The sequence below is a fragment of the Rhincodon typus genome, chromosome 12 (assembly GCF_021869965.1).
Source record: "Rhincodon typus isolate 14 chromosome 12, sRhiTyp1.1, whole genome shotgun sequence".
Lineage (NCBI taxonomy): Eukaryota > Metazoa > Chordata > Chondrichthyes > Orectolobiformes > Rhincodontidae > Rhincodon > Rhincodon typus.
Genome location: NC_063343.1, coordinates 51271503 through 51296247, shown reverse-complemented (window position 1 = coordinate 51296247; position 24745 = coordinate 51271503). Strand labels below are relative to the sequence as shown.

At 40.3% G+C, this 24745-nt stretch overlaps 2 protein-coding genes across 2 annotated transcripts in view; one reads left to right on the top strand and one right to left on the bottom strand.

Annotated features, from left to right (window-relative positions):
- Window positions 1–1420, bottom strand: part of LOC109933097 (cyclin-I-like) — a 34368-nt gene extending 32948 nt beyond the window's left edge. The window contains exon 1 of the mRNA XM_020532084.2: window positions 1079–1420. The gene's annotated coding sequence lies outside the window, so the exon portion shown is untranslated. The remainder of the gene's footprint in view (window positions 1–1078) is intronic.
- An 86-nt stretch (window positions 1421–1506) lies between these two features.
- On the top strand, window positions 1507–24669 carry ccng1 (cyclin G1). The gene is made up of 10 exons (XM_048603988.1): window positions 1507–1567; window positions 3985–4092; window positions 5712–5810; window positions 13154–13360; window positions 15205–15477; window positions 16917–17170; window positions 19162–19240; window positions 19319–19417; window positions 20763–20961; window positions 22233–24669. The coding sequence occupies exons 5-9, from the start codon at window positions 15205–15207 to the stop codon at window positions 20958–20960; spliced, it is 903 nt and encodes a 300-aa protein (XP_048459945.1). The 5' UTR covers window positions 1507–1567; window positions 3985–4092; window positions 5712–5810; window positions 13154–13360; the 3' UTR covers window position 20961; window positions 22233–24669.
- The last annotated feature ends 76 nt before the right edge of the window (window positions 24670–24745 follow it).

The following is a 24745-nucleotide window of genomic DNA, read 5'->3' as shown; positions in this document are numbered from 1 at the left end:
CCTCTTTATTTCGCTATAACACTGTGGCCCTTGTTAAAAAAAAACTCTCCATATTTAACTTGGCCAAAACGAGATCCGTTTGAAAAAGTTTGGGTTGTGTACCTGAGAGCGAGTGATGCTGCTCTGAAGAGTCTGTTTGGCCCGAATAAGATGGGATAGGAAAAACACATCACGATTGAATGTGCCCAAGGCACTGTGTGGTGATTGCTACATTGCTTTTTGAACAGCCTTTTGTTATAAGTTGGTAATAAAAATCAAAGTACTCGACCAACTTTGCAAATCTGGCAGCATTTGTGAATAGAGAAACGAAATTAACCTGTGACGTCCACAGGAGTTCTTCAGAACTGGAGTCACACCGGACTCGAAACATTAACTCAGTTTCTCTCTCTACAGATGCTGCTAGACTTGGCTAAGTTTCTGCAGCACTTTCAGTTATTTCGGATTTCCAGTATTTTAGTTTCAGTTAATAAAAATAATGACATTCGAGAGCCAACTAAAGAACGTTAAAACTGCAAATTGTGCCCCCCCCCCCCACTTTAAAGGGGAAACAGAAACAATGACCACATAAAATTCACTTCATATCTAGAAACCAGTAAATAGGACCACAGTTAAACGTTCAATCGGTAACATGAGCCCCAATCGAACCGAAGATTTTGATAAATTACGGTGGAGGCTCCAACTCTGCTGAATCCCCTCCCTGCACCCAACATAATCGAAAGATTTTTAATCAACTTTACACCCAAAGCATGATATGTTTTAACATTCTTGCTTAGAATGTCATGTAAACAATTAGAACAAAACGTCCCAGATATCTGGCACTGTTCTGTAAATTAATTTTCTTTTCGCAGTGCGAAGTTTAAAGTGAAAATAAAACAGAACGCGTTATAATATAAAATACACATTGGTTTACAAACAGTAAATAGATCGTCAATGGCTTGAGTTGTGATACATGTAGACCCGGAAAAAAGCGCTCAGCTTCTACGGGCCTTGGTGGCTATCTTTTCTGAGTTAAGTCTTTGCACAGGACTCTAAAGATCAGAGGAAATACCTTCAATTACAGAAAGCCGCAGCAAATTACCTCTTCCCCGAAGCAAAGCGGAATGTGCGTTCTGTTTCTCCGCTTCGCTCAAAGCCATCAGTTCGGCATCTCTGCTTTTCCGTTTTCAGTCCACCCGAGGAAACAAAAGGAACCAGTCTTCGTACGGAGAAACTTCAAGTGTGGGTCATAACAAGCGAATAATGTGGCCCCGAACAAGACGACCATCGTCCGGGTGTACTTAAAAGTAACATTCAAGAAGCACGTTTTAAATATACACAAAATAAAACTAGAGAATTGAATACAATCGATCGGGTTGGGGTGGAAGAGGCGGAAATAAAGACTACTTCCACACTCTGCAGCCTCCGCCCTCTGTTACAACGCAGACGGGAACTGGAGTCCGTTCGAAACATTCAGCTCCTCCTTGTTTCCTCATGTAAGCGGTTACGTGCTGACTATCACGGCGAGAACACAGCCGCTCCACAATACAACCCATTTCGTGAGCTCGGAGGTTACTGCTGTGGGAGAACTGTACGCACTTATATTTCAATTTTTCGTTATCGTTTAATTCCCGAAGGCTGCAGGAACAGCACCTCATATTTCGCTTGGGAACTCTGCAGCCCAATGGTATCAATGTGGACTTCACAAGCTTCAAAATCTCCCCTCCCTCACCTGTCCTTCCTCCCACCTCAAGCCCCACCCCCCGTCTCCTACCTACTAACCTCATCCCGCCCCCTTGACCATTCCGTCCTCCCTGGACTGACCTATCCCCTCCCTAACTCCCCACCTACCCTCACCTTTACTGGCTCCATCCCCGCCTCTTTGACCTGTCTGTTTCATCTCCCCCTCTCTCCCTATTTATTTCAGAACCCCTTTCCCCTCCCCCATTTCTGAAGAAGGGTCTAGGCCTGAAACGTCAGCCTTCCTGCTCCTCTGATGCTGCTTGGCCTACTGTGTTAATCCAGCTCCGCACATCGTTATCTTAGCTCCCAATTGCATGTTTTACAATTCCAGGCAAGTAACTTCTAATCCCAGAACAGCTTCGGGGGTTATGCAGTCAAATGTTATGTTTTAGTCCAAGTTTGGAGAGTCTTCCAGACTTTTTAAATCTTCCTGAGCTCAGTATTTTCAGTTGGAATACAAACTTCCACCCAAATTCTGCGTGGTGGACAGTAGTATTCCAAGATGGTGGTGGAGTAGAACGTTTCAGCCAGTGCTCATCCGCTCCAATGTATTAAACATTGTGATTACACCCTTCCTGTTCCTGAGCTCTACCCATATTGCCTCGCTGTGTATGAGCCATCTGAGGAGTCCTTCCGCAGTACAGCTATGATATTCTGCTTAACAAGTAGTGCAACTCCCCCACCCCTTTTACATCCCCCTCTATCCCGCCTGAACCATCTGTATCCTAGAACGTTAAGCTGCCAATCCTGTCCTTCCCTTAAAGAAGTCTTTGTAATAGCAATAACATCATAGTTCCAAGTACCAGTCCAAGCTGTAAGTTCATCTGCCTTACCTGTTACACTTCTCGCATTGAAACAGATGCACTTCAGTCCACCAGACCCGCTTTGATCAGTAACCACTCCCTGCCTGCTCTTCCTCTGAGTCTTACTGGCCCTTCTCTCCAGTTCCCTTTCAGTAAATTCACCTTTGCTTTGGTTCCCAACTCCCTGCCACGCTAGTTTAAATCCTCCCGAGTGATACCAGCAAATCTCTCAGCTAGAACATTTGATTCCCTCCAGGTTAGATGCAATCTGTCCTTCTTGTACAGATCCCATCTGCCCCGGAAGAGATTCCAATGGTCCAGATATCTGAAACCCTCCCTCCTACACCATCTGTTTAGCCATGTGTTGAGCTGTACTATCCTCCTATTTCTAGCCTCACTGGCATGTGGCACAGGGAGCAATCCTGAGATTACAACCTTGGAGGGTTCTGCTCCTTAACTTTCCATCTAACTCCTTGAACTACTGCTGCTAGCCCTCGTAACTCATGCTACCTATGTCATTAGTACCAATATGTGCCACAACCTCTGACTGTTCACGCTCTCCCTTCAGAATGCTTTCTGCTCATTCAGACACATCCTGGACCCTGGCACCAGGGAGGCAACATACCATCCTGGAGTCTCTTTTACATCCACAGAAGTGCCTATCTGTACCCCTAACTAAAGAGTCCCCTATAACTACTGCTCTAGTGCTCTTTGTCCTTCCCCTCTTAAGAACAGAGCCAGCCATGGTGCCACTAGTCTGGCTGCTGCTGCTGTTACCCCCAGATAGGTCACCCCACCCAACCCCAAACAGTATCCAAAATGGTATACATGTTAGAGAGGGAGACAACCACAGGGAATTCCTGCACTGTCACTTGACAACAGCACCTCCTCAAACCACTTTCTAGAAGCAGTGACTGTACTGCTGCAGATCTTCCCCAAGTCAGTCAATCAGTGTCACCACTCTGCTGCCCTCTTCCAGGTACTCATTGCCAAACCAATGATACTCGTGCTGGCTTAGCCATATACATTGTATGGATGACAGCTATATATCATATTCAGAGCATTCCTGTATGGTGAATTGGCCACTGTGACATGTGATTTTGTGTGTCTAAACTACAAGGACACTGGCAACTGAGCTATGAAAATTGTGGATAGTTACTCTGGCAACTGGGAGACAGCCACTAACATCCATGACTTTTGCAGGCTGACTGTTCAAAAGGTCATTGGAAGAGGTGAGCAAAAATGTAAAGCTCAGCTGGCCAAGAAGTGGGCTCAGGGAAAGTAGAGGCCCCTGAATCCACTGTCTTCCTCCTGCTATGCCAAGTGAAGTTTCTGAGCCATGACAGATAATATTTAAATCAGGGTTCACTCAAACGCTACATGAAAAGCAAGATCTTATGAGATGGAAGGCTCCCAAAATAGTTTGTTATCAATTCTTATCTCTTTTTTTTATTAATTCAAGGAATTGTGGGCACATCTGCACTTATTGCAGATTTCTAATTGTCCTTGAAAAGGTTGGGATGAGTCATCTGCTTGACCTGTGCACAGTATGTGGTGAAGGTGCTATTGGGTAAGTGGTTCCAGGATCTTGAACAATTTATATCTAGATCAGGATTTATGTCTAGATCAGGATGGTGTGTTATTTGAAGGGAAACTTTGGTGGTGTTTTCATGTTCCAATTTACTAATCAACCCAAACATTTACTTTGTGATGTGGTTTGTCAATTGTCTCACTGGAATGAATCGGTTTAGACACTTTGATTGCTTTCTACATTTATCATGTTGTAATAACTTAAGCTTTTAAAGTTAACTATGTGCTGCAATGTCTGACTGGAATATATTTCAATGTTATCTCTTTTTATAAGTGTACCCACAAATTCTGTTCTTGTTTTGCTTTAAATAGATCAACATTATTGATTCTGTTTATTGTTTTAAAAACCTGAGTTACTTCCCTATAATCTTTTGTTTCTCATACAATAAATTTTGTTTCCTCTGTTTTCCTTCATGGCTTAACAAATCAATTCGAAGTCATCCCTATTACCTATATCTGCTCCACATCTTTACTTCATTTCAGCAGAATGGACAGCTTTGTCCATCTGAATGGCTTGACATGGGTTTTCTGGAGGTGTGAATTACACTTCCCATGTCACCAAAAGCCTGACAGAATGAACAATCCAATCTAATGACTGAGACAGTTAGAAAGTTAACTACATTGAATAAAAGCTGGGGTTTGTGCCCAGGCCTAGGCTAACCCAGTGCCCAATAGGAAGTGTGTTTTGACAGTTTTGAAATAAAAGCCCTTTTTAAATTTTGAACTGTACAAAAGTCTAGCTGTAACCAACTCTTTTGTGCAGACAGCATGAGAGAAACATTTTGAAGATGTGACTGCTTCCCAGAGAGACAGAGGAATGTATGTAGGAATGCCGTACTGAACCAAGCTACCAAGAGCCACAACCTGCCATGCTGTAAAAGTGAAACATAAGAACATAAGATCTAGGAGCAGGAGTAGGCAATCAGCGGCTTGAGCCTGCTCTGCCATTTAATAGGATCATGGTTGATCATGGCTGATCTCATTTCAGCCTCAACTCTACTTTTCTGCCTGCTCCCCATAACCCTTCAACCCATTAATAATTTTTTAAAAATGCCTATCTCCTCTTTAAATTTACTCAACGCCCCAGCATCCACTGTACTCTCGGATAGTGAATTCCACAGATTCATGGTCCTATGAGAATGGCAATTTCTCCTCATCTCTGTTTTAAATTTGCTACCCTTTTGCCAAAAACTATGACCTTTCATTCTCGATTGCCCCACATAAGGAAACTTTCTTTCTAAGTCTACTTTGTCAATCCACTTTAGCATATTTTATATCTCAATTAGAAGTCCCCTCAAACAAAGAAGATTCGCTCCTAGAACCTGTTTTGGTCAAACTGTCTAAGGGGAAGCCTCGAAATGTTCAACAATGACATCAATAGGGGTGCTGAATTCTGAATTAAAGTTTTGAACTGTTCACTTCAGAAAGAGAATCATCAAGCAAACCAGATCTTTAGAGTTTGATTTCATTTTCTTGTATTAGTTTTATCTGTGCTTACTTTAAATCTTTGTTTCTGTATTTTAGATAATAATTATCACTTCTTACTTAAATAACTTTCAGCAATAACTGTGTAATAAACAACTGTTTTATCTTTTTAAGGCAAGGAGCTATGCTGCTGGTCATTCATAAATTGAAACACTGGAAACTTTAAAGAGGCCACAAACATAGAATCATAGAATTCCTACAGTATGGAAGCAGGTAATTTGGCCCATCAAGTCCACACTCATCCTTCACACAGCATCCCACCCAGACCCAACCCACCTACTCTGTCTCTGAAAACCTGCATTTCCCATGGCCAATCCACCTAGCCTTCACTTCTTTGGACTGTGGGAGGAAACGGGAGCACCTGAGGGAAACCTATGCAGACACGGGGAGAATGTGCTAATTCCACACAGCGTATAATAAATGGGATTATATCCTTTGCAAAATAGGCCAAATCCAAATATGAAACCACAGGAGCTTTGATTGTAAAAGTGCTAATAATAACTTAAGATGCCAATTTTTACTGAACCAGAGTTTATTGATCAGGTTGGGAAGGGACTACAATTAACACTGCTTTTTTATCGTTTGACTCCCTGTATACGGGCAGAAAAGTTTTGTTAAAGCCAAAGTCTCAGAAAGAATTCAGCGAAGTTTAAGGCATATTGTAAGGTCACTGAAGACCAGTTTCAATCAGAAGACATATGTTATTCTAAAAGTGAGGTGGTTAAAGAGCAGAGAAGATTGGGAATGATGATTGGAAAAGATAGAAAAATGATAACTATACAGCATTAATACGAAATTTTCAGATTTACTATTTGAGGTTGTTTGGTATGGATTACAAATTTGCAGATTCTAAAGAACATAGTAAGTAATGAAGAACTCTGGGTAGTTATTATAACAAGATGTTGCTTAGCTATGAGGATCAGACTGCAGCAATTGATAGTTTGTCTGATAAAGAACAGCTCAGTTCTAATGATCAATAATGAGGCCATCAGTCCCAAAGATGACAATCAAAAGTGGATATTAAAGTCAAATATTTACCTTGAAGGTGCTAGTCAATTGAGACAAGTGACTATTATAAGTAGAATGGGAAAGGGCACTGAAAAATGTAACAACTGGTTGAATGTACTGTTCCGATGAATGTTTATCGAACATGTGCCCATGTACTGAATGAGGCAGCTGAAGACATTCCAGGATGTAAAACTGTTTTTTGTTAAATTAGAGTTCAGCACAAGTTCCAGTTTCTGCTCTTCCATTCTGAATTCTCTCCCCATCCAGAAGCCAATACCTTACTGTAAAAAAACTCAGATTTTCTTTTTTAAGAACTCACCACCAAATTAACATAGCACTCAGTCACTAAATTGCAAGGGCCAGAAAATCCAGCTTTTTAAAAATTTTAATAATGAACTACCAATTTATTAGAGTCATAGAGATATACAGCACGGAAACAGACCCTTCAGTCCAACTTATCCTTATTGACCAAATATCCTAGATAAGTCTTGCCGCATTTGGCCCATAGCCCTCTAAACCCTTCCTATTCATATACCCACGCAGATGTCTTTTAAATGTTGTAATTGTGCCAGCCTTGACCACTTCATCTGGAAGCTTATTCCATACACACACCACCCTCTGCATGAAAAAGTTGCCCCTTAAGTCCCTATTATATCTTTCCCCTCTCACCTTAAGCCTATGCCCTCTAGTTTTGGAGTCCCCTTGCAAATTTACCTTATCCATCCCCATCACAATTTTATAAACCTCTATAAGGTCACCCCTCAGCTCCCTATAGCTCAAACCCTCCAACCCTGGCAACATCCTCGTAAATTTTTTCTGAACCCTTTCAAGTTTCACAGTATCCTTCCTAAAGAAGGGAGACCAGAATTGCATGCAATGCTTCAAAAGTGGCCAAGCCAATGTCCTGTACAGCTGCAACATGACCTTCCACCTCCTATACTCAATGCACTGACCAATAAAGGCAAGCATACCAAACGCCTTCTTCGCTATCCTATCTACTTGTGACTCCAGTTTTAAGGAACTATGAACCTGCACTCCAAGGTTTCTTTGTTCAGCAACACTCCCCAGGACCTTACCATTATGTGTATAAGTCCTGCTTTGATTTGCCTTTCCAAAATGCAGCACCTCACATTTATCTAAATTAAACTCATCTGCCACTCCTCAGCCCATTGACTCATATGGTCAAGATCCTGTTGTACTCTGAGGTAACCTTCTTCACTGTCCACTACATCTTCAATTTTAGTGTCATCTGGATTAATTCACCCAATTAAAAAACACCACCTATCAGGGGCAGTGTAGCAATACCAAAAGCAAAAGATGGGGAAAACCATGGAGGAAAAGAAATCAAATAGTGTTGGACGGGAAATAATGCACCCAAACCATCCGGTGCCCACCTCTTCAAAAAAAAAGACACTTTTTGTTTTGTTTCTCTAAAACCCAACGCTAAATCACCTGTTTGACTAATTAAACAAATGAATTATAAGCACTGCCCATTTAGGGCACAGCAACAATTACAAAATTGAAGGAATATGTTGAAATAGGTCATGTCTAGAAATAAGAAAGATAAGAGCTTGAAATTATCTTGTAAGGTAAATAGGCTAAAAGCTTTGTTTAAATAACATTCAAAAATTTCTTTCATTAAGCTAATAAGGTGGTGTGTAATTTCAAAGGCTAAATCCCTTGACCCAATTCATGTATATGAGTGTCTGCTGTCTTCTCAATATCAAAATCCTTGAGAATAATTTCTTCCTGATTTTTTGGAAATGCTGTGCTTACAGCAAAGCACTGAGACTTTTTGTACACCCACTGATTAGTTAAATAGTAGCTCATTTAAAGGCATTGCATTCACTGCAAAGGATTTAAACAGTTGAGATTTAAAGCCAGCCAGCAGTGGCATTAAATTTGTTCACATTGTTTGCTTGCACTGATGTGTCTGTGCAGCTGGCAGATATCGATGACTGTTGTTCGTGTGGCCATTGTCATCATTGGATGGGCAGACAAAGTAACATCTGGCCTTATTTTGGTTAATGAAATGATGGGCATTCCATTTCAAGTATCCCAAATTCATTACAACTCAGCTTTTCACCTCTGCTATAACGGTATTACTTTCCATTTGGTTTATATCCCCCGAGGTTTATTCAATGGAAAATTTGATGTATACTCTGCAACATAATAAAAAGTGTTTTCTTTTTGGGCCTTGGATGTGTGAAAATTGAGGAACAGTAGCATCATAGAATAGCTACAGCATAGAGGGAAGCAATTTGTGCTGGCCCTCTGAAGGAGCAATTCACCTACTGCCACTCCCTTGTCTTTTCCCCTGGGCCTGGCAAATGTTTCCTTTTCAGATAATGATCCAATTTTCTTTTGAACAACTCAATTAACTCTGCCTCTATTGGACTCTTGCCAGGGCATTCCAGATCCTAACTATTCACTGTGTGCAAATGTTTCTCCAAATGTCAATTTCCATATCAATATCAATACCGAATATTTTATCATTTATGTTAAGTCTGTCTCCTTTGGTTCTTGATCTTTCCACAACTGGGCATGGTTTTTCTTATCTATTCTAGCATGGCCCCTCATGATTTTAAATACCCTGATTAAATTTCCTTGCAATGATCATTTCTCCAAAGTAAAAATCTTTCGATGAAACTGAAGTTCCTCATCCCTGGAACCATTCTCGTGATTCTCCTCTACAGCCTCACTAATGCTTTCACACACTGCCCAAACTATGGTGCCCAGGCCTGGACATAATACTTCAGTTGAGGAAAAACCATTGTTTTGTAAAGATTTAAAATAATTTCCTTACATTTGTGCTCTGTGATCCTGAGATAAAGGTCAGGGATGCCCTATGCTTCATTAACTGTTCCCTCAACCTGTGCTGTCACCTTCACTGATTTAAGCATGTATACACCTAGGTCTCCCTGTTTCAGCATCCCCATACGTTTTCATCTTAATTCTTTCTATGGGATGTCAGCATCACTGGTAAAGCCTGCACTTGTTGCCCCTTCCTAATTTTCCTTGAAATGAGTGATTTGCTAGCTCATTTCACAGGGCAGATAAGAGTCAACCATGTCATTGTGGGTCTGCAGTTACATACAGGTCACACCATCTAAAATGGTGTATTTCCTTCTTTAAAGGACAATAATGAATCAGGTAGATCATTATGATAATTGGGCAGGCAACATTTTATTAATGATCTGGCTAGAATCTTAGTCAAGTGACTTCACAGAGTGCTGCAAATGCTGAAACATAATGTATAACAGGTTTACAAGCATCTGTAGAAGAAAAATATTTCAGGTGGCTATGTCTTTTTCTCAGATGTATTAATAAAGACTCCAGATAGGAAATAGGACCAAAATGTGAATCTGTCTATCTTCTATAATCAGATGCTGTATAATTTACGCATCTTACATTTGCAGCAGAGATAGTAAGAACTGCCGATGCTGGAGTCAGAGATAACATAGTGTGGAGCTGGAGGAACACAGCAGGCCAGGCAGCATCAGAAGAGCAAGAAAGCTAATGTTTCCGGTCGGGACCCTTCTTCAGAAATGGGGGAGGTGGAAGGGAGCTCTGAAATAAATAGAGAGAGAAGGGGTGGGGCTGGGGAAGGTAGGTGGGATGGTGATAAGTAGGGAGTGGTGGGGATTGGTCAGTGAGGTGGAAGGGGCGGATAGGTGGGGGAGAAGACGGACAGGTCAAGGAGGCGGGGATGGAGGAGGTGCTGCTCCTCCAGTTTCCGGGTGGCGTTACTGTGACACTGGAGGAGGCCCAGGATGGACATGTCACCCAGGTGGTAGGAGGGGAAGTTGAAATGGTTCGCGACTGGAAGGTGGTGTCATTTGTTGTGAACTGAACGCAGGTGCCCTACAAAGCGGTCTCCAAGCCTCCGCTTGGTCTCACCGATGTAGAGGAGGCCACATCAGGAGCAGCGGATGCAATAGACCACATTGTGGGGAGGGAAATATATCTTTTGTTGTGGGGTCAGATTGCAAATGGCGGAAGTGGCGGAGAATGATATGTTGAATCCGGAGGTTAGTGGGATGACACGTGAGGACAAGGGGGTTTCTGTCTTTGTTTTTGTTGCGGGTAGGGGATATGAGGGCAGAGGTGCGGGAAATGCAAGAGATGCGGTCGAGAGCATTTTCGACCACTGAAGGGGTGAAGTTGCGGTCCTTAAAATATAGGTCATCTTCACCTCCTTTCACCCACCTTCCTGCAAGAATGTGATCCCCTACTCCCAATTCTTCTGCCTCTGCCGCATTTGCTCCCAAGTTCCACTGCCGAACATCCCAGATGTCCTGGTATTTCAAGGACTTTTCAAGGACATTCTAGGAAATCATTTCCTCTCTGCACTTCCCACTATTACTACCCCTGTTTATAGTCAGATAATTAAAGACTCCATTATAATCCAATAATTCTCGCACTTTTCTGTAATTTTGTTACAAATTTGCTCTCTGCATCATTCCCATGAGTTAACACTGATAGGCTACACACCACAATGTAATTGCATATTATTTATTCCTTCACTCTAGCCAAATAGATTCTGTCCTTGACAGCGATGGGACATCATGTACTGCAAGGTTCTCCTATTCAAAACAGTATCTTCCCTCTCTTTCAGAACACCTGCAGTCAGATTTTAGGAATTAGGTAGAAAATTAGCAATTAACATTGCAAAAGTAGTAATCTTCAGATTACTCCTGGTATTACATGCAATTTAGTAATGAATTAGGAGATACAGCCAATGAATGCATGGCTGGAGAATTTACGGTGAAGGAAGGATTGTGAATTCTTGCAATATTGGGATCAGTTCTGGAGGAGGTAGAACTCTATGAGACAGATAGTTTACACCTAAACAGAGCCAGGATCTATTTCCTTCGGGTGTGATACTATGGGGGATAGTTTAAACTAATTCGGTGAGGATCTGTGAAACAGGAGGTAATAAAAGATACGGCTACCAAGTACATTGAGAGAGTAGTAGAGCAGGAAATAGTAAAGTCTTAGATAGGCTCATCATAAGAGGAAATAGTGTAAATTAGGGTAACAGAGCATGCTTATGAATGAATGCAATTAAAATTGGTGAATTGCATGCAGTTTAAAATAATATTGCGGTGATAAGAGCTAAGACCAGATTCAAAGAAGGGCAGCATTGCTCTAAATATAAAATACAAACAGAAAGTGCTGGAGAAATTCAGCAGATCTGTCAGCACATATGCCAAGAGAAACAGAGTTAATGTTTCCAGTTTTATATGACTCTTCGGAAGAGTTTGAAGTTCTCAATTCTGACAAAGAGTCAGGAGTATAGGAGTTGGGATGTCATGTAGCAGTTATACAGGACATTAGTTAGGTCACTTTTGGAATACAGCATTCGATTCTGGTCTCCCTGCTATAGGAAAGATGTTGTTAAATTTGAAAGGGTTCAGAAAAGACTTTCAAGGATGTTGCCAAGGTTTGAGAGTTTGAGCTATAGGGAGAGACTGAATATGTGGGGATATGTTCCCTGGAGCATCAGAGACTGAGGAGCAACTTATAGAGGTTTATGGAATCATGAGGGGTATGGCTAGGATGAATAGTTAAGATCTTTTCCCCAAGGCAGACAGCAGAGGTGTAAGATGAGAGGGGAAAAATTTAAAGGAACTTTAAAGGGGCAACATTTTCATGCAGAAGGTGGTGCATGTATGGAATGAGCTCCCAGAGGAAGTGGTAGAGGGTATAAAATTACAACACTTAAAAGGCATCTGGATGAATAGGAAGTATTTAGAGGGATATGGGCCAAATGGTAGCAAATGGGTCTAGATTAGTTTAGGATATTTGGTCGGCATAGACGAGTTGGACTAAGGGCCTGCTTCTGTGCTGTACAACGCAATGACTCTATGTAGGGATCAAATCATTGACTTTGTTTCTCACTAAAATTAAACAAAGAACTGCAGATGCTGGTAATCTGAAACAAAAATAGAAATTGCTGGAAAAACCCAGCAGAAGTCTGGCAGCATCTATGGAGAGAAATCCAGAGTTAAAGTTTCCAGTTTGGTGACTCTTCTTTGGAACTCTGTTCAGAACTTTGTTTCTCTCTCCACAGATGCTGCCAGACCTGTTTAGTTTCTCGACCATTTTGCTTTTATTTCATATTTCCAACATCTGCAGTATTTTATTTTTACTTGAACTAAATATTCCTAATAGAAGTAGAACATTAATCAGACGTGTGCTTTATAAATATTTGACTCAGTTTTACAAAGGAACCTGATGTATATTATTACAGAGCAGGTATAAAAGTAATAATTTTTAAAAGAAAAAAAAATTCTACAAAAGATTGAGCCAGTTGAAACCAAAGTGTGCGAGAACAGGTTTTTTTTGAAATAGGAAGTTATTGCTGTCAAAACTCTGAACTTTAACGGAGCAAGGCAGTTAAATCATTGCGCAGAAAATAAACCTTTTATGCTGTATCAAAACTGAGATTAAATCTCACTACTGGTCGCCATCCATGAGGTTTAATTTGAACGCTTCGTCCGGGCTGTCGTTTAGTTTTTGTTTTTTTTTACACTCCGACGCAGCCTTGCAGAACTGAAAATAGACAGGAAGAGGTAAAAGGCGATTTGATGGATTCGGGTACTGACAAATGGGAAATGAAATAAGCGTGAGCCGAGCAACGCAGAGCAATTGATTTGGCAGGCGGGCGGGATATGAGAGTGCCTTTAAAAGAAGACGATTATGCCGGGATCTGTGAAGAGTTGGAGAACTGAGAAAAGGAAGGAAGGAAGGTAATTTAGTCTTTTAACGATGGATTTAAACAAAGAATAAATTGATTAAAGTTTGTCTAATGTACTAAATGTCAATATTCAGGCGAGAAACAGTGAGATAGGAGGAGAGTTCTAAAGAAGGGTCTTCAAACATTGTGTCTCTCTACAGATGGTGTCAGACTTATTGAGTTTCTCCAGTATATTCTGTTTTTGTGCGTGTGTGAGAAGTAGATTTTTGCCTATTACACGTTCGTATTATTTCGGTTATTTTATACGTTTACGATCGCATTATGCCTAAGCGTTATCATGTGTAGTTTTGAGTGGTGTGGAGGTTCCGTTTGCTGTGTGTTTTGCACAGCGCTGCAGTTTCCCTGGGTTACAATATAATTGCTGATTACATTTGAATCTCAGTGAAACTCCCAGTGCCAGTGATGAGCGGTCCGTTGTCCGCTGATCCTGCTAGCGACTATCACTTTGTCTGATGGAAGCAGTGGGGCCTGGCAAGCGAACGGTTGATGCTCCGGTTTGCAGATGGCAACGGGACAAGTTCGAACATGTTTTATTCAAGAGTGCAGAGCGCTGAAGCCTTGGCCGGGTGTCAGCCCCCGTCTTTACGGGAGGTGAGGTCACCCTGAACTGGCGATTGGTGAACCTTAGAGCTGAGGGGGGAGTTAGTGCGCATAGCAGAAATTTCAGTCTGTACAGCAGCCTTGTGCAATATTCAGTCTGATCCATTCTGTCCTGGCAGATTTAAAAAGCTGGTTGCGCAAGTGTGTGTGACATAGAATATACATAAACTAACCTTACCAACACAACCTATCTGAATATGCAGTGTATTTGTGTCACTGCTTAGCACTGGCCTTCTGTCATGATGCTATGCCTTCAGTAGCTGCCTAGACATTCATCATCGCCTAAATTCTTTGTCCTGCATTGAGAGAGTAGTTTCTTTAACCACCTGTAATATGAAGAGGAGAGGAACTTTATTTGCCTGCTGAAACTCTTTTGCTTTTAAGACACACATTCGTGTCTGCAGTCAGTTGGATTGCTGGCAAAATGTCCCTGCAGCACTTGACATCATTTGGGTCATAAAGTTGGAATGTAGGGTCGGGGAAAAGATTTACGATAGGAATATAACTGTCTTTGGCATAATGGATTTCTACTGTGTATAATGTTCTTGGTATCACTGTATTGCTAAGAAACATTTAGAGTCTGCTGAGGTAGGGAAAACATTTTTTTTAGCATTAAAGGAACACCTTACCGTTGATTAATCTTGCTAGGAACAGCAAGATCACATGACATTGCGTCACTTCCGGTGATATATATATACTGTCTTATTTCCATATTATAGTTAGGCTTAACCCCTTATACAACATTGTGAAGCTCCAGGGTGAGGGCTGGGGTTGAACATTTAAACACAATTTCACGATGGAAGTCACTTCTACAAATAGAGTTTGTTGTTCTGATTTTAGGATTTAATCACGCAAGAGCTAACAGTACTAAGAACAGACAAACCTCCAAACATGAAGAATTCAGATGGGATAAGTCAGTCAATAAAAAGTCTGACATATCAGTCCGCATCTTTGTGGACAATTTCAAGCCGATGAATGGCAGTTTGTGCAACAGAAAGAAATTACCTCTAAGAGGTATTCTGTTTTTGAAAAACAGGTCAACATTAAACTATCCTATAGTTAAATTTTAAGATGAGCCAAGTTGTCAAGAAGAAAGGACAAATTCTTGTACATCCGGTCTCATTTTGGCTTGGAATTGCAACTCATTGCTTGTCACATTAAAACTGTTGTGTTCACTTGGAGATTCAGAGCTATTGAGTGACAACATATCAAGCCTTTCCTTCCCTTTTGTTTCAGATGATTGGAATTGAAAATCAAGGAGGAAGCAGTGAAATCCTGGCACTTGTGAACCAGCTAAATGTACATCTAGAACAGGAACCAAAATATCAGCCAAGGATAAGTGGTTTGAAGGTCATCGAATCAGCACCTGAGAGTGGAATTCGGACGACTGTGCGACTGAGAGAGTATGAAGTCAAGGATCTCCTTAGTCTGTCCCAGTTCTTTGGCTTTAGAACTGATGCATTTGTCCTAGCTGTCAGTTTGCTTGATAGATTCCTAGGATTGATGAAGGTAAGGCAATTAAGATGTATTATTTTACCTCGTATGAGGAAAACATTCTATGACTAGTCCGACAGGATTATTAATCCTTCTTCACATATTAATGCATGAAAAATAGCTTGCCTCATTAGCTTTACAGATCCAATGTATTGTTTCTTATTAAATTCCTGCTCTCAATAATGCAGTTCAGAAACAGAGAATTAGAGTTCAGTTTGAGCTGGTGGCAACTGTCTTGGGAACAGTGAATGTCCATTCCTTTGACATTACGAGTAACGTCTGCAGCTAAAACTAAATTGTAGATTGTGGGTCGATTCAATTTAACTTGATACTGATGAATACATTAATGACAAAATGTGCATTTGTTTTGGAGATAAGTCCAGTATTTTGGAAATGCTTGACCCAACTGCATGTGATTCAGCTATTGCACAAGATCTTTAACACAGCTGATATTACAATATGCAAGACTTCCCAGATGTTAAAAACATTACTAAAAATATGGGCCTATTGGTGATTTACAGACAATTGGAGTATTGATTATTATTCTGGACTATATTAAGATGCCTCCCTTTTTTCTTACATTCCATATAAGTCTGTTATTGTGGGGGTCCAAAACATTTGGGTGGCACGGTGGCTCAGTGGTTCGCACTGCTGCCTCACAGCACCAGGGAGCTGGGTTCAATTCCACTCTCTGGTGACTGTCTGTGTGGAGTTTGCACATTCTCCCTGTGTCTGCATGGGTTTCCTCTAGGTGCTCCAGGTTAGGTGAATTGCTACATTGTCCATAGTGTTCAGGAATGTGTAGGTTAGGGGGATGGGTCTGGGTGGGAAGCTCTGAGGATCGGTGTGGATTTGTTGGGTCAAAGGGCCTGTTTCCAAACTGTAGGGATTCTATGATTTTTTAACGCAAAGTAAGCAACAGTTTTGGGGAAATTATGGATGATCACTGTATCTTGGGACACATTACAAATGAAATTCAGAAGTTAAGTATCCTACTTGTAGAGACTTGAGTGTTTGTACAATGTTTGACTTATTTTTGAACAGGAAGAAAAAAGACTACCATTTATTTAACTGTACTGTGGATGCTGGAGATCTGAAATAAAAAGAGAAAATGGAGTAACTTGGCAGGTCTGGCAGCACATGTAGAGAAAGAGATAACATTACCAGTTCAATATGATGAGGAGTGACCAGCTAATTTATTTGTTTGTGTTATTGATTGAAGGGATAGATATTGGCTAGGACATCAGGAATCACAGTCCAGTTTTTCTTCAAAATAGCGTCGTGGGATCTTTTATAGCTACCTGAGCAGACAACTGGGGCTTTGCTTTAATGTCTCATCTGAATGACATACTAATGAAAGGGGAGTACACCCTTGCTGCTGTCTGGTGTGTTAACTTTGGTTTTTGTACTAAAACAAATGCACTTGGTTATTCACATATATTGTTTGGTTCTAGGTGCAGCCAAAACATTTATGCTGTGTTGGCCTGTGCTGCTTTTACCTTGCTGTGAAAGCAACTGAAGAAGAGCACAGTGTTCCACTTGCCAGTGACCTGATTCGAATCAGTCAATGTAGATTCACCGTTTCAGATCTGATGAGGATGGAGAATATTATATTGGAAAAGTTGCGCTGCAGAGTGAGAGGCCCAACTGCCTTGGACTTTCTGCGACTATATCACAAACTCATTCTGAATTGTTCTTCAACTGAAAGGTATGAGTGACTTCATTGCTATTTTGATCTAGTGTTGTCATCTTATTTACCTTGTGCTAGATCCGTCAACCTAGCATCTATTATGTTCTCTGCAGCAGGAATTAGAATTAGAATTAGAATTAGCTTTATTGTCACGTGCGCTTGAATGAGTGCAGTGAAAAGTTTGCAATGTTGTCACTTATGATGCTATCTTTGGTACAGGATACCTAGTTAAAGATACTTAAGTATTTGGTACAAAATTGAAAGAATAATAAATAAAAGTCCAGCATAAGAATAAGAACATAAGAACCAGGAGCAGGAGTAGGCCATTTTAAATTGAGAGGGGAAACATTTAACAAGGACCTGAGGGGCAACTTCTTCGTGCAGAGAGTTGTGCGTGTATGGAATGGGCTGCCAGAGAAAGTGGTTGACGCAGGTACAATAGCAACATTTAAAAAAAATTGGATAGGTACATGAGGGGTTTAGAGGGATATGGACCAAATGTGGGCAATTGGAACTAGTTGAGTGAGCACCATGGTCAGCGTGGACTAGTTTGGGCTGAAGGGTCTGTTTCCATGCTGTATTACTCCATGACTCTGAGTCTATCTGGCCCTTCGAGCTGGCTCTGCTATTCAATAAGACTATTGCTGATCTTTTCGTGGCCTCAGCTCTACTTAGCAACCCTCACACCATAACCCATAATTCCTTCTACTGTTCAAAATATTATTTATCTTAGTTTTAAAAACATCCAATGAGGAAGCCTCAACTATTCCACTGGGCAGGGAATTCCACAGATTCACAACCCTTTGGGTGAAGAAGTTAGTCCTCAATTCAGTCCTAAATCTGCTGTCCCTAATTTTGAGGCTATGCAAAAAAGGTACTCGAGTTACAGTCCTTTTCACCCAAGACTGTGCCAGCCCCTAGCCTTCAGACTGCAGCAGGCCAAGCCTCCAGACCATGCCGGGCTTCAAAACACAAGACCTCACCTCCAGGTCTTGCCCCCACTCTGGCGTCAGCCACCGGTCAGGGATTCGCCTCCGGAACTCACCTCCACTTGCTAGCATCCGGTATGGGACTCACCTCCTGCACCGGCCTGGACTAGGAATCCTTGCGACAGCCTCTGTTCTGGGAGTCACCTCCTCCATTCCCCTTCAAGTAAGTTTAAAGTTAGAAGTTTGAGAAGAGAGAAAGAACAGGCGGAGCAGAGAAGCTCCGGCTGAAGCGTACCACTCTGCCGCTACCTTGGACTGGAAATGCAAGTTAAAAGTATTACTTTGCCACTTAAGTGAAATATTGCATTAAGAAAGTCGCCTGGATTGCTCATTAAAGTTGAGGTACATATGTTGTAAGTGCAGTCCAGAGTTTATGTAGAAAATAGCAATGCCCAATATTGACAATTCTTTTGGAGGCTGGGAGTGCAGCGAGTTCTGCAAGTCGCTTGGGCCCTTAATTAACAGTGCTGTACATTATGGGTGACAAGGGATTTGCTGTGAAAATATCCTGCTGTGTATAAAGGAAAAAAGGTTGCCCAGAATTATTTTATTTAATTGCAGAAGTTCTTTAAGATGTTGAAATCTCAACATTGCTGCAACATGGATTAGTCAATACTCTTGAATACAGTTTCCACTACACACAGGTTCTGCTCTTCCTGCTCTTATCAGTGCTATTGCGGAGAGGACTAATGTATTTTTAAAATTTCCATTGTGGAATGGTCAGACTTTTCCCAGGGAGTAATGTATCCTGACCAGCCCCAGGTTAGCTTTTATTAAACACTTCTTGTGATGACTTAGTTTGCAGAGACTTGGCTGTCACGTACTTCCTTGTTGAGGCTCAAAGGTTATGTGTTGGTTGAGTATTTTGCAAATGAAATTAAAATTTAAATCAAATGTTAATAAAGTCCTTTTGAATGTGACAAAATGAATTCACTTGATTGTAGAAAAATGTGCAATTATTTTGATACTGCCGTCTAATTCCAAAGAATAGAATTTGTCTGACATTAACTCTACTTTTAGGAAAATGATGCTGAATCTCGAGCGACTTGAATCCCAACTTAAAGCTTGTAATTGTCGCTTTGTATTCTCCAAAACAAAAGTAAGTCTAGACACAGAGGTTTTTAATTTTCTTTAAAATGATATGTTGATTTTCAAGACTTAAAAATATATTTTTCAGGGGTCCATATTGGCACTGTCAATCATTGCACTGGAGGTCCAAACACAGAAATTGCATGAATTAACAGAGACCATAGAGAATCTACAACAACATTCCGAAGTAAGTGATACTATGTTACATAAAATAGCTGACAGTAGGCTGTAGGTTTACCTTGTAGTTAAAAATAAAATAGCTGACATAACTCATTACTTTAGAAGGAGCTAAGGATTTAAATAGAAGGTAAGTCCATTGTGAGCACTCACACTTCTTTTAAGATGAATGATGCTGAGGAATTTGGGATATAGCAAAATTATTTTCAAAACATTTTGTCTGCATTCTGTAACAGAGTTGAACAGGATGTTTTGGAAAACAATACTTTTCGTTGAACAATGACGTGGGAAATCGATGTGGGTTTAAATGATGGGATTGAAATTCTTCTTGGGCCAAATGCAAAATGTGGAAACGGGCATCCTGTTTCATAATAAATTAATAATATCTTCTGGCCCTCAGTGCCTCAATTTTAAAATTCTCAACCTGGTTTTGAAAGTGCTTCATGGTCTCTTCCTTCCCTACCTCTGTAATTTCTTTCAGCCTCCCAATCCAATGAAATAAAAGCACTCTTCCAATTCTAGTCTTGTGAGGATATCCAATTTTTGTCATTGAACCATTGACTGTGCCTTTGGCTGTCTATGCTTTGAACTCCAATTCCCTCATCCAGTGACTTTCATGGCACTCCCTCTTGTGCTGTCCCTCTCTCTGCCCTCTAAGTTTCACTTTGAGGTTTACTTTTTATGGACCAAACTTTTGGGCATCTATTCTAATATCTCTTTTCATATCTCCGTAACAAAACTTTGTTTGACAGTCTTCCTGTGAAGAGCCTTGGAATATTTTAATATATCAAAGGTGCTATGTAATTGCAAGTTATTGTTGGAGTGTAAAGCAGACAGTCTGTAGCTATCACTCTGTTATGAATTACAGTTCACAAATTTCATCCACAGTTTTTATATCTTGGCTTTGCCTCTTTGTCTGGTACGAATTTTAACTATTAAAGGCATCAAAATGCCACTTTTTGTATCTGGAAGCTGAAATCTTAAATCCTATTAGGCCTTCTTTTCCACTGCCTCTTTGTATTTGCATATTGCATGGTCAACACTCCCTTTTTTAGATATATTTAATCAACCTGCTAGAGATGTAGTTATATAGCTGTGGAGGAGGTGGAACTTGTGCCGAGGTCTCCTGGTCCAGATGTAGGTCTCTACAACTGTGACACAAGACCCCTGCCCCAGCACTCACTTTTATCATTATATTTAGGATTACCTGCAAGGTCACTGATTCTATATCTTCAAATGAATTTGACTGAGTTATTCTGAACATCAGTAGATTTTAAAAGTCTCTGGTAGAGAGGTTGCATTGTATGTCTGTACATGTAGCTGTACATCTAACTCAAGTATTTTGTTTCCCATAGATAAATGACCATGATTTGTTCTATTGGCGAGATCATGTTGCAGAATGTTTAGCAGAATATTCATCATCTAGGTGCTCCAGACCTACTAGCAAAAAACTCATGTGGATTGTATCAAGACGCACATCCAGGCAACTTCACAGTTACCATCATATAACTCCTCTTCCAACAATTCCTGAAACTGCTACTTATACTGAATGAGGTATGGCGTACTTGGTCTTTTTGTGAAATAATCAACTTACCTTGCAACGGACATTTCCTTTGAACATATTGCAAAATTTTTTTTCCCCCCCCAGTGATTGCTCTGAATTCACTTCCCAACCCCCTCCACTTCTATGCATTTTTTTTCACCTTTGCTTACGTTATGAAATGTTTATGTACTCATTACCTGACTCTGTGCCAGTCTACTCACTCGTGATTTTCCACTGTATCTCACAATTGTTGGTATACAGAAATGACTGAATTAGAATTGGTGTTTTTTAATTATACCTATTCAACTTTTAGTATTCGCTCTGAAGCATTCTTGAATTGTATGGTGCACATGGAAACAGAAGCTGGAAGCATAGTCTCACCTTGGGACTATTTTCCATAAATAGCATTGGAGAGGAGGCGGCTTACTTTTAAATGATGGGTTCTGAAAGCAAGGTGCATTTGAAAGCTTTTCATAGTTGTTAAAATGAATTGACTCTACAAATTATAAACCAATAAGCAATTCAGTAGTTTGTCTCGATATTCGACAAGCACATCACAATAGGATTGTCTGCCAGGAACTGTAAGGTTGTTGGTAGAGAATGCTTAGATAAAAAGACAGACATAGATGTTTTGGTTTTGCAAAGATTAGACTCCATTTTATTCATGTAAGACAACCCACTAATGTGGGAAAGCATAGTACCTTAACTATTTTGTATTACAAGGACAAGCTATACTGATTGAAATAATACTGTCTGGTTATAAATATTGCTCAGGCATTTTCACTTGCTGTGAAATAAAGATGCTTTAATAATGCATATTTGGTCTGTTCTACCACTACTGTTTTGGATCTGTTAAATAGTTTGGGGAGTCAAGTGACAGATGCAAATATCTGGATGAAGATTGATACAGTTTTTGGGTTCTTGTACTTTGAAGTTAACTCGAGGGGTTTTGATCACTGCTGCATTATCCTAGAGTTTTATGTTTGTTCTTTCATAGGATGTGGGTGTTGATGGCCAGACCAACATTTGTCGCTCATCTCTAATTGCTCAGAATATCTAAAACATGACCCAAACCCTGTATTGGAAACTTAGTAGTAAACTTGCATCACTTTTTTAATGCTTCATATATTTATGTATGCAAGCAACAAAATAGCAATGCTTTGAATGCTCTGTTGTAAAATATTCTGAAATCCTCATTTCAACAGTGACCTTGTTCTGGTTGATGAGCCACCAATTTTGAAAGACATACCTTAATACACGCTTTTCACCTTCCCTCCTCCAGAACTGTAATACACCATGCACCAAAAAGGAACAATGGTTGTCAGATTAAGTGCCTCAACAGTTAGCCAATTTTGATCATCTTCACCAGATGTCTTCCTGAAGAGCTGCAGCATGCAGTGAAGTAGTGCATGGGATGTAATTCTAAAATATAATACTAGCAGCTATCGTTTTAGTATTGCATTTCTAAATGTTTTCTAAGTGAGATATGATATTCAGCTCTTTGTATTCAACCATCATGTAACTATGCAGAGTTCAGGCAAATGTTGAATTTTATATACACTTATTTGATTATCAGTTTAACTTAAAACCTTAATTAATCTAAAATATTAAGTGAAATTTGTAATTACTTAAGATACAAATGCATATGACTCATTCATTTGGGAAGTGGAAATTTATTGATTCTGTGTCCACTTCCATTATTATACATGTCGACTATCAATCATTACTTTATTTCTTCCTCCTACCTCAAGCTTGAAGAATTGAATTGCGGTCAGATGCAGAAAGATCCTAGAAGTGGACTAAACACAGATTTATTTAGTCATTCTTTTCAGTCTACTAATGCATATTGATTTGGCAAATGTAATGCCTGTTTTTATTTGCCATGTCAATAGCTGAGAGGAGGCTATGGTTTCATAATACTCCATTTCCCTTTAATTTCTGCAGCTCTGACAAACCATGGGGAGAACTTAATTGAGCAGGTACGATAGTGGGAGAGATGCTGGGAGATTTGGGCAGTTATACACCCGTCTGATTTCTGGTGTTGGGAATACTGTCCCCAGTTAAATCAGTGCAGGAAGGGGTTGACACAGGAATCTTGTTACTCTTGGATTTTCCTAAACTCTACAAACTTGCATTTACACAATGTTTAGGTTTGGTACAGTCTTTGAAGTAGAAGCTGTAATTTTGTAAGCAGGAGAGTGGAAGAGTGAGGTTTTATTTTAATGATTTTACAGAAAGAAAGTATTTAAATTGATGTCATCATATGCTGAAACTCAATATGCTCAAGTAGTGTTTCTAATTCAAGGCTTCAGGTCCAGACAAATGTGAGTTGCATCACTGTTTCACTTGTGTGGAGGAAGCTGAAAGAGACTATAGTTAAATGTTCTGATGGCTATGCTTCATTTTCAGTCTAAGCATTGCAGAGTTGTTACATGTTATGTTCAAACTTTAGAGTAAACAAATAGTGCCTTTAATTTTTGTCCCTAAAATGTTGACTAGTACTACCAATTAGAATTGCCTTGCAGAGAACAGTCTAGGGGAATTGGTATTGGCATGTGTTGTGGTTTTTCTTGTATAGGAAGGTGTAGCGCGAATGTTGTTGCTATGGGCAGACTAAGCCTGTGATCCTTGTAGGGAGCCATTCATTCTCAGGTGCAAGGAAGATACTATTGTACTACAGGTTTTTTAAATTTAAAACAAAGCTTTTATTTATGGCTCACTTCAAGCATTGTTGTTAGGACCTTTTTTTGCCCCCCTTCTTCCACAGAAGGAATAAAAAATATAAAAGAGATAGTAAGAACTGCCGATGCTAGAGTCGGCAACAACAGTGTGGAGCTGGAGGAACACAGTAGGCCAGGCAGCATCAGAGGAGCAGGTCTGGACCCTTCTTCAGATGGTGGGGATTGGGCGGTGAGGTGGGAGAGAAAATGGACAGGTAGTATCAGGTCAAGGAGGCAGGGATGAGAGGGAGGGTTGGTCATGGGATGAGGCCAAGGGTAGAGAGATTTTGAAACTGGTAAAATCCACATTTAGGCCACAACCTGTCCATCATCTCTCCCACCTTTCCATCCCTCCTACCTCACTGACCAATCCCCACCACTCCCTACCTGCACTCACCTATCATCGCCCCACCTACCTTTCCCAGCTCCCTTTTCCCTCCCCTATTTCTGAAGAAGGGTCCCGACCCAAAACATCGGCTTTCCTGCTCCTCTAACGCTGCCTGGCTTGCTGTGTTGCTCCACCTCCACACTGTTATCTCTTCTAAAAGATGGAAAAGCTTGTCATCATTGCAGGACAGTTTCTAGGTATACAGGCTGCTTATTTGAAGCTCCCAACTCATGAAACTGTTAAAGGGTGTTTTGGCAGTTAGGACAAGCTAACTTATGTAGAAGAAATAGTTTGAGGAAGTGAATTGAATTTTATGGTGAATCGGAGGCTTCTGAGCATGGATTTTATTAGAATCAATACTATAAAAGGACATTACAGGTGGAAAATTACTGAAGCCGAGTTTAAATCCCTTTTCAATGAAAGGAATGGTTAGCATTCACTTTTTGACAAGGATGTTAGCACTTGTTTCTTTATTAAACGAGTGTAGGGCTGATCTAGTATATTCTCTACTTTAAATGCTGATTCCTAATTGTTAAATGTCAAAGCTATTAGGTCAGTGTATTTCAAGCAATTTTGAAAAAAAAAAATGCCTAAATAAAATGCACATGAAATCACCCAAAGTCTTCTCAAATTTCAGTGACTGTTTATACATTGTGAAAACCTTTTCTGGCTTGTTCTACTAACCCA

Excerpts from the sequence above, each read along its gene's own strand:
- ccng1 (XM_048603988.1), top strand. The coding sequence starts at position 15,205 with ATGATTGGAATTGAAAATCAAGGAGGAAGCAGTGAAATCCTGGCACTT. Across the intron at positions 17,171-19,161 it reads AATTGTTCTTCAACTGAAAG|GAAAATGATGCTGAATCTCG; the intron begins GTATGAGTGACT and ends CTCTACTTTTAG. Across the intron at positions 19,418-20,762 it reads ATCTACAACAACATTCCGAA|ATAAATGACCATGATTTGTT; the intron begins GTAAGTGATACT and ends TGTTTCCCATAG.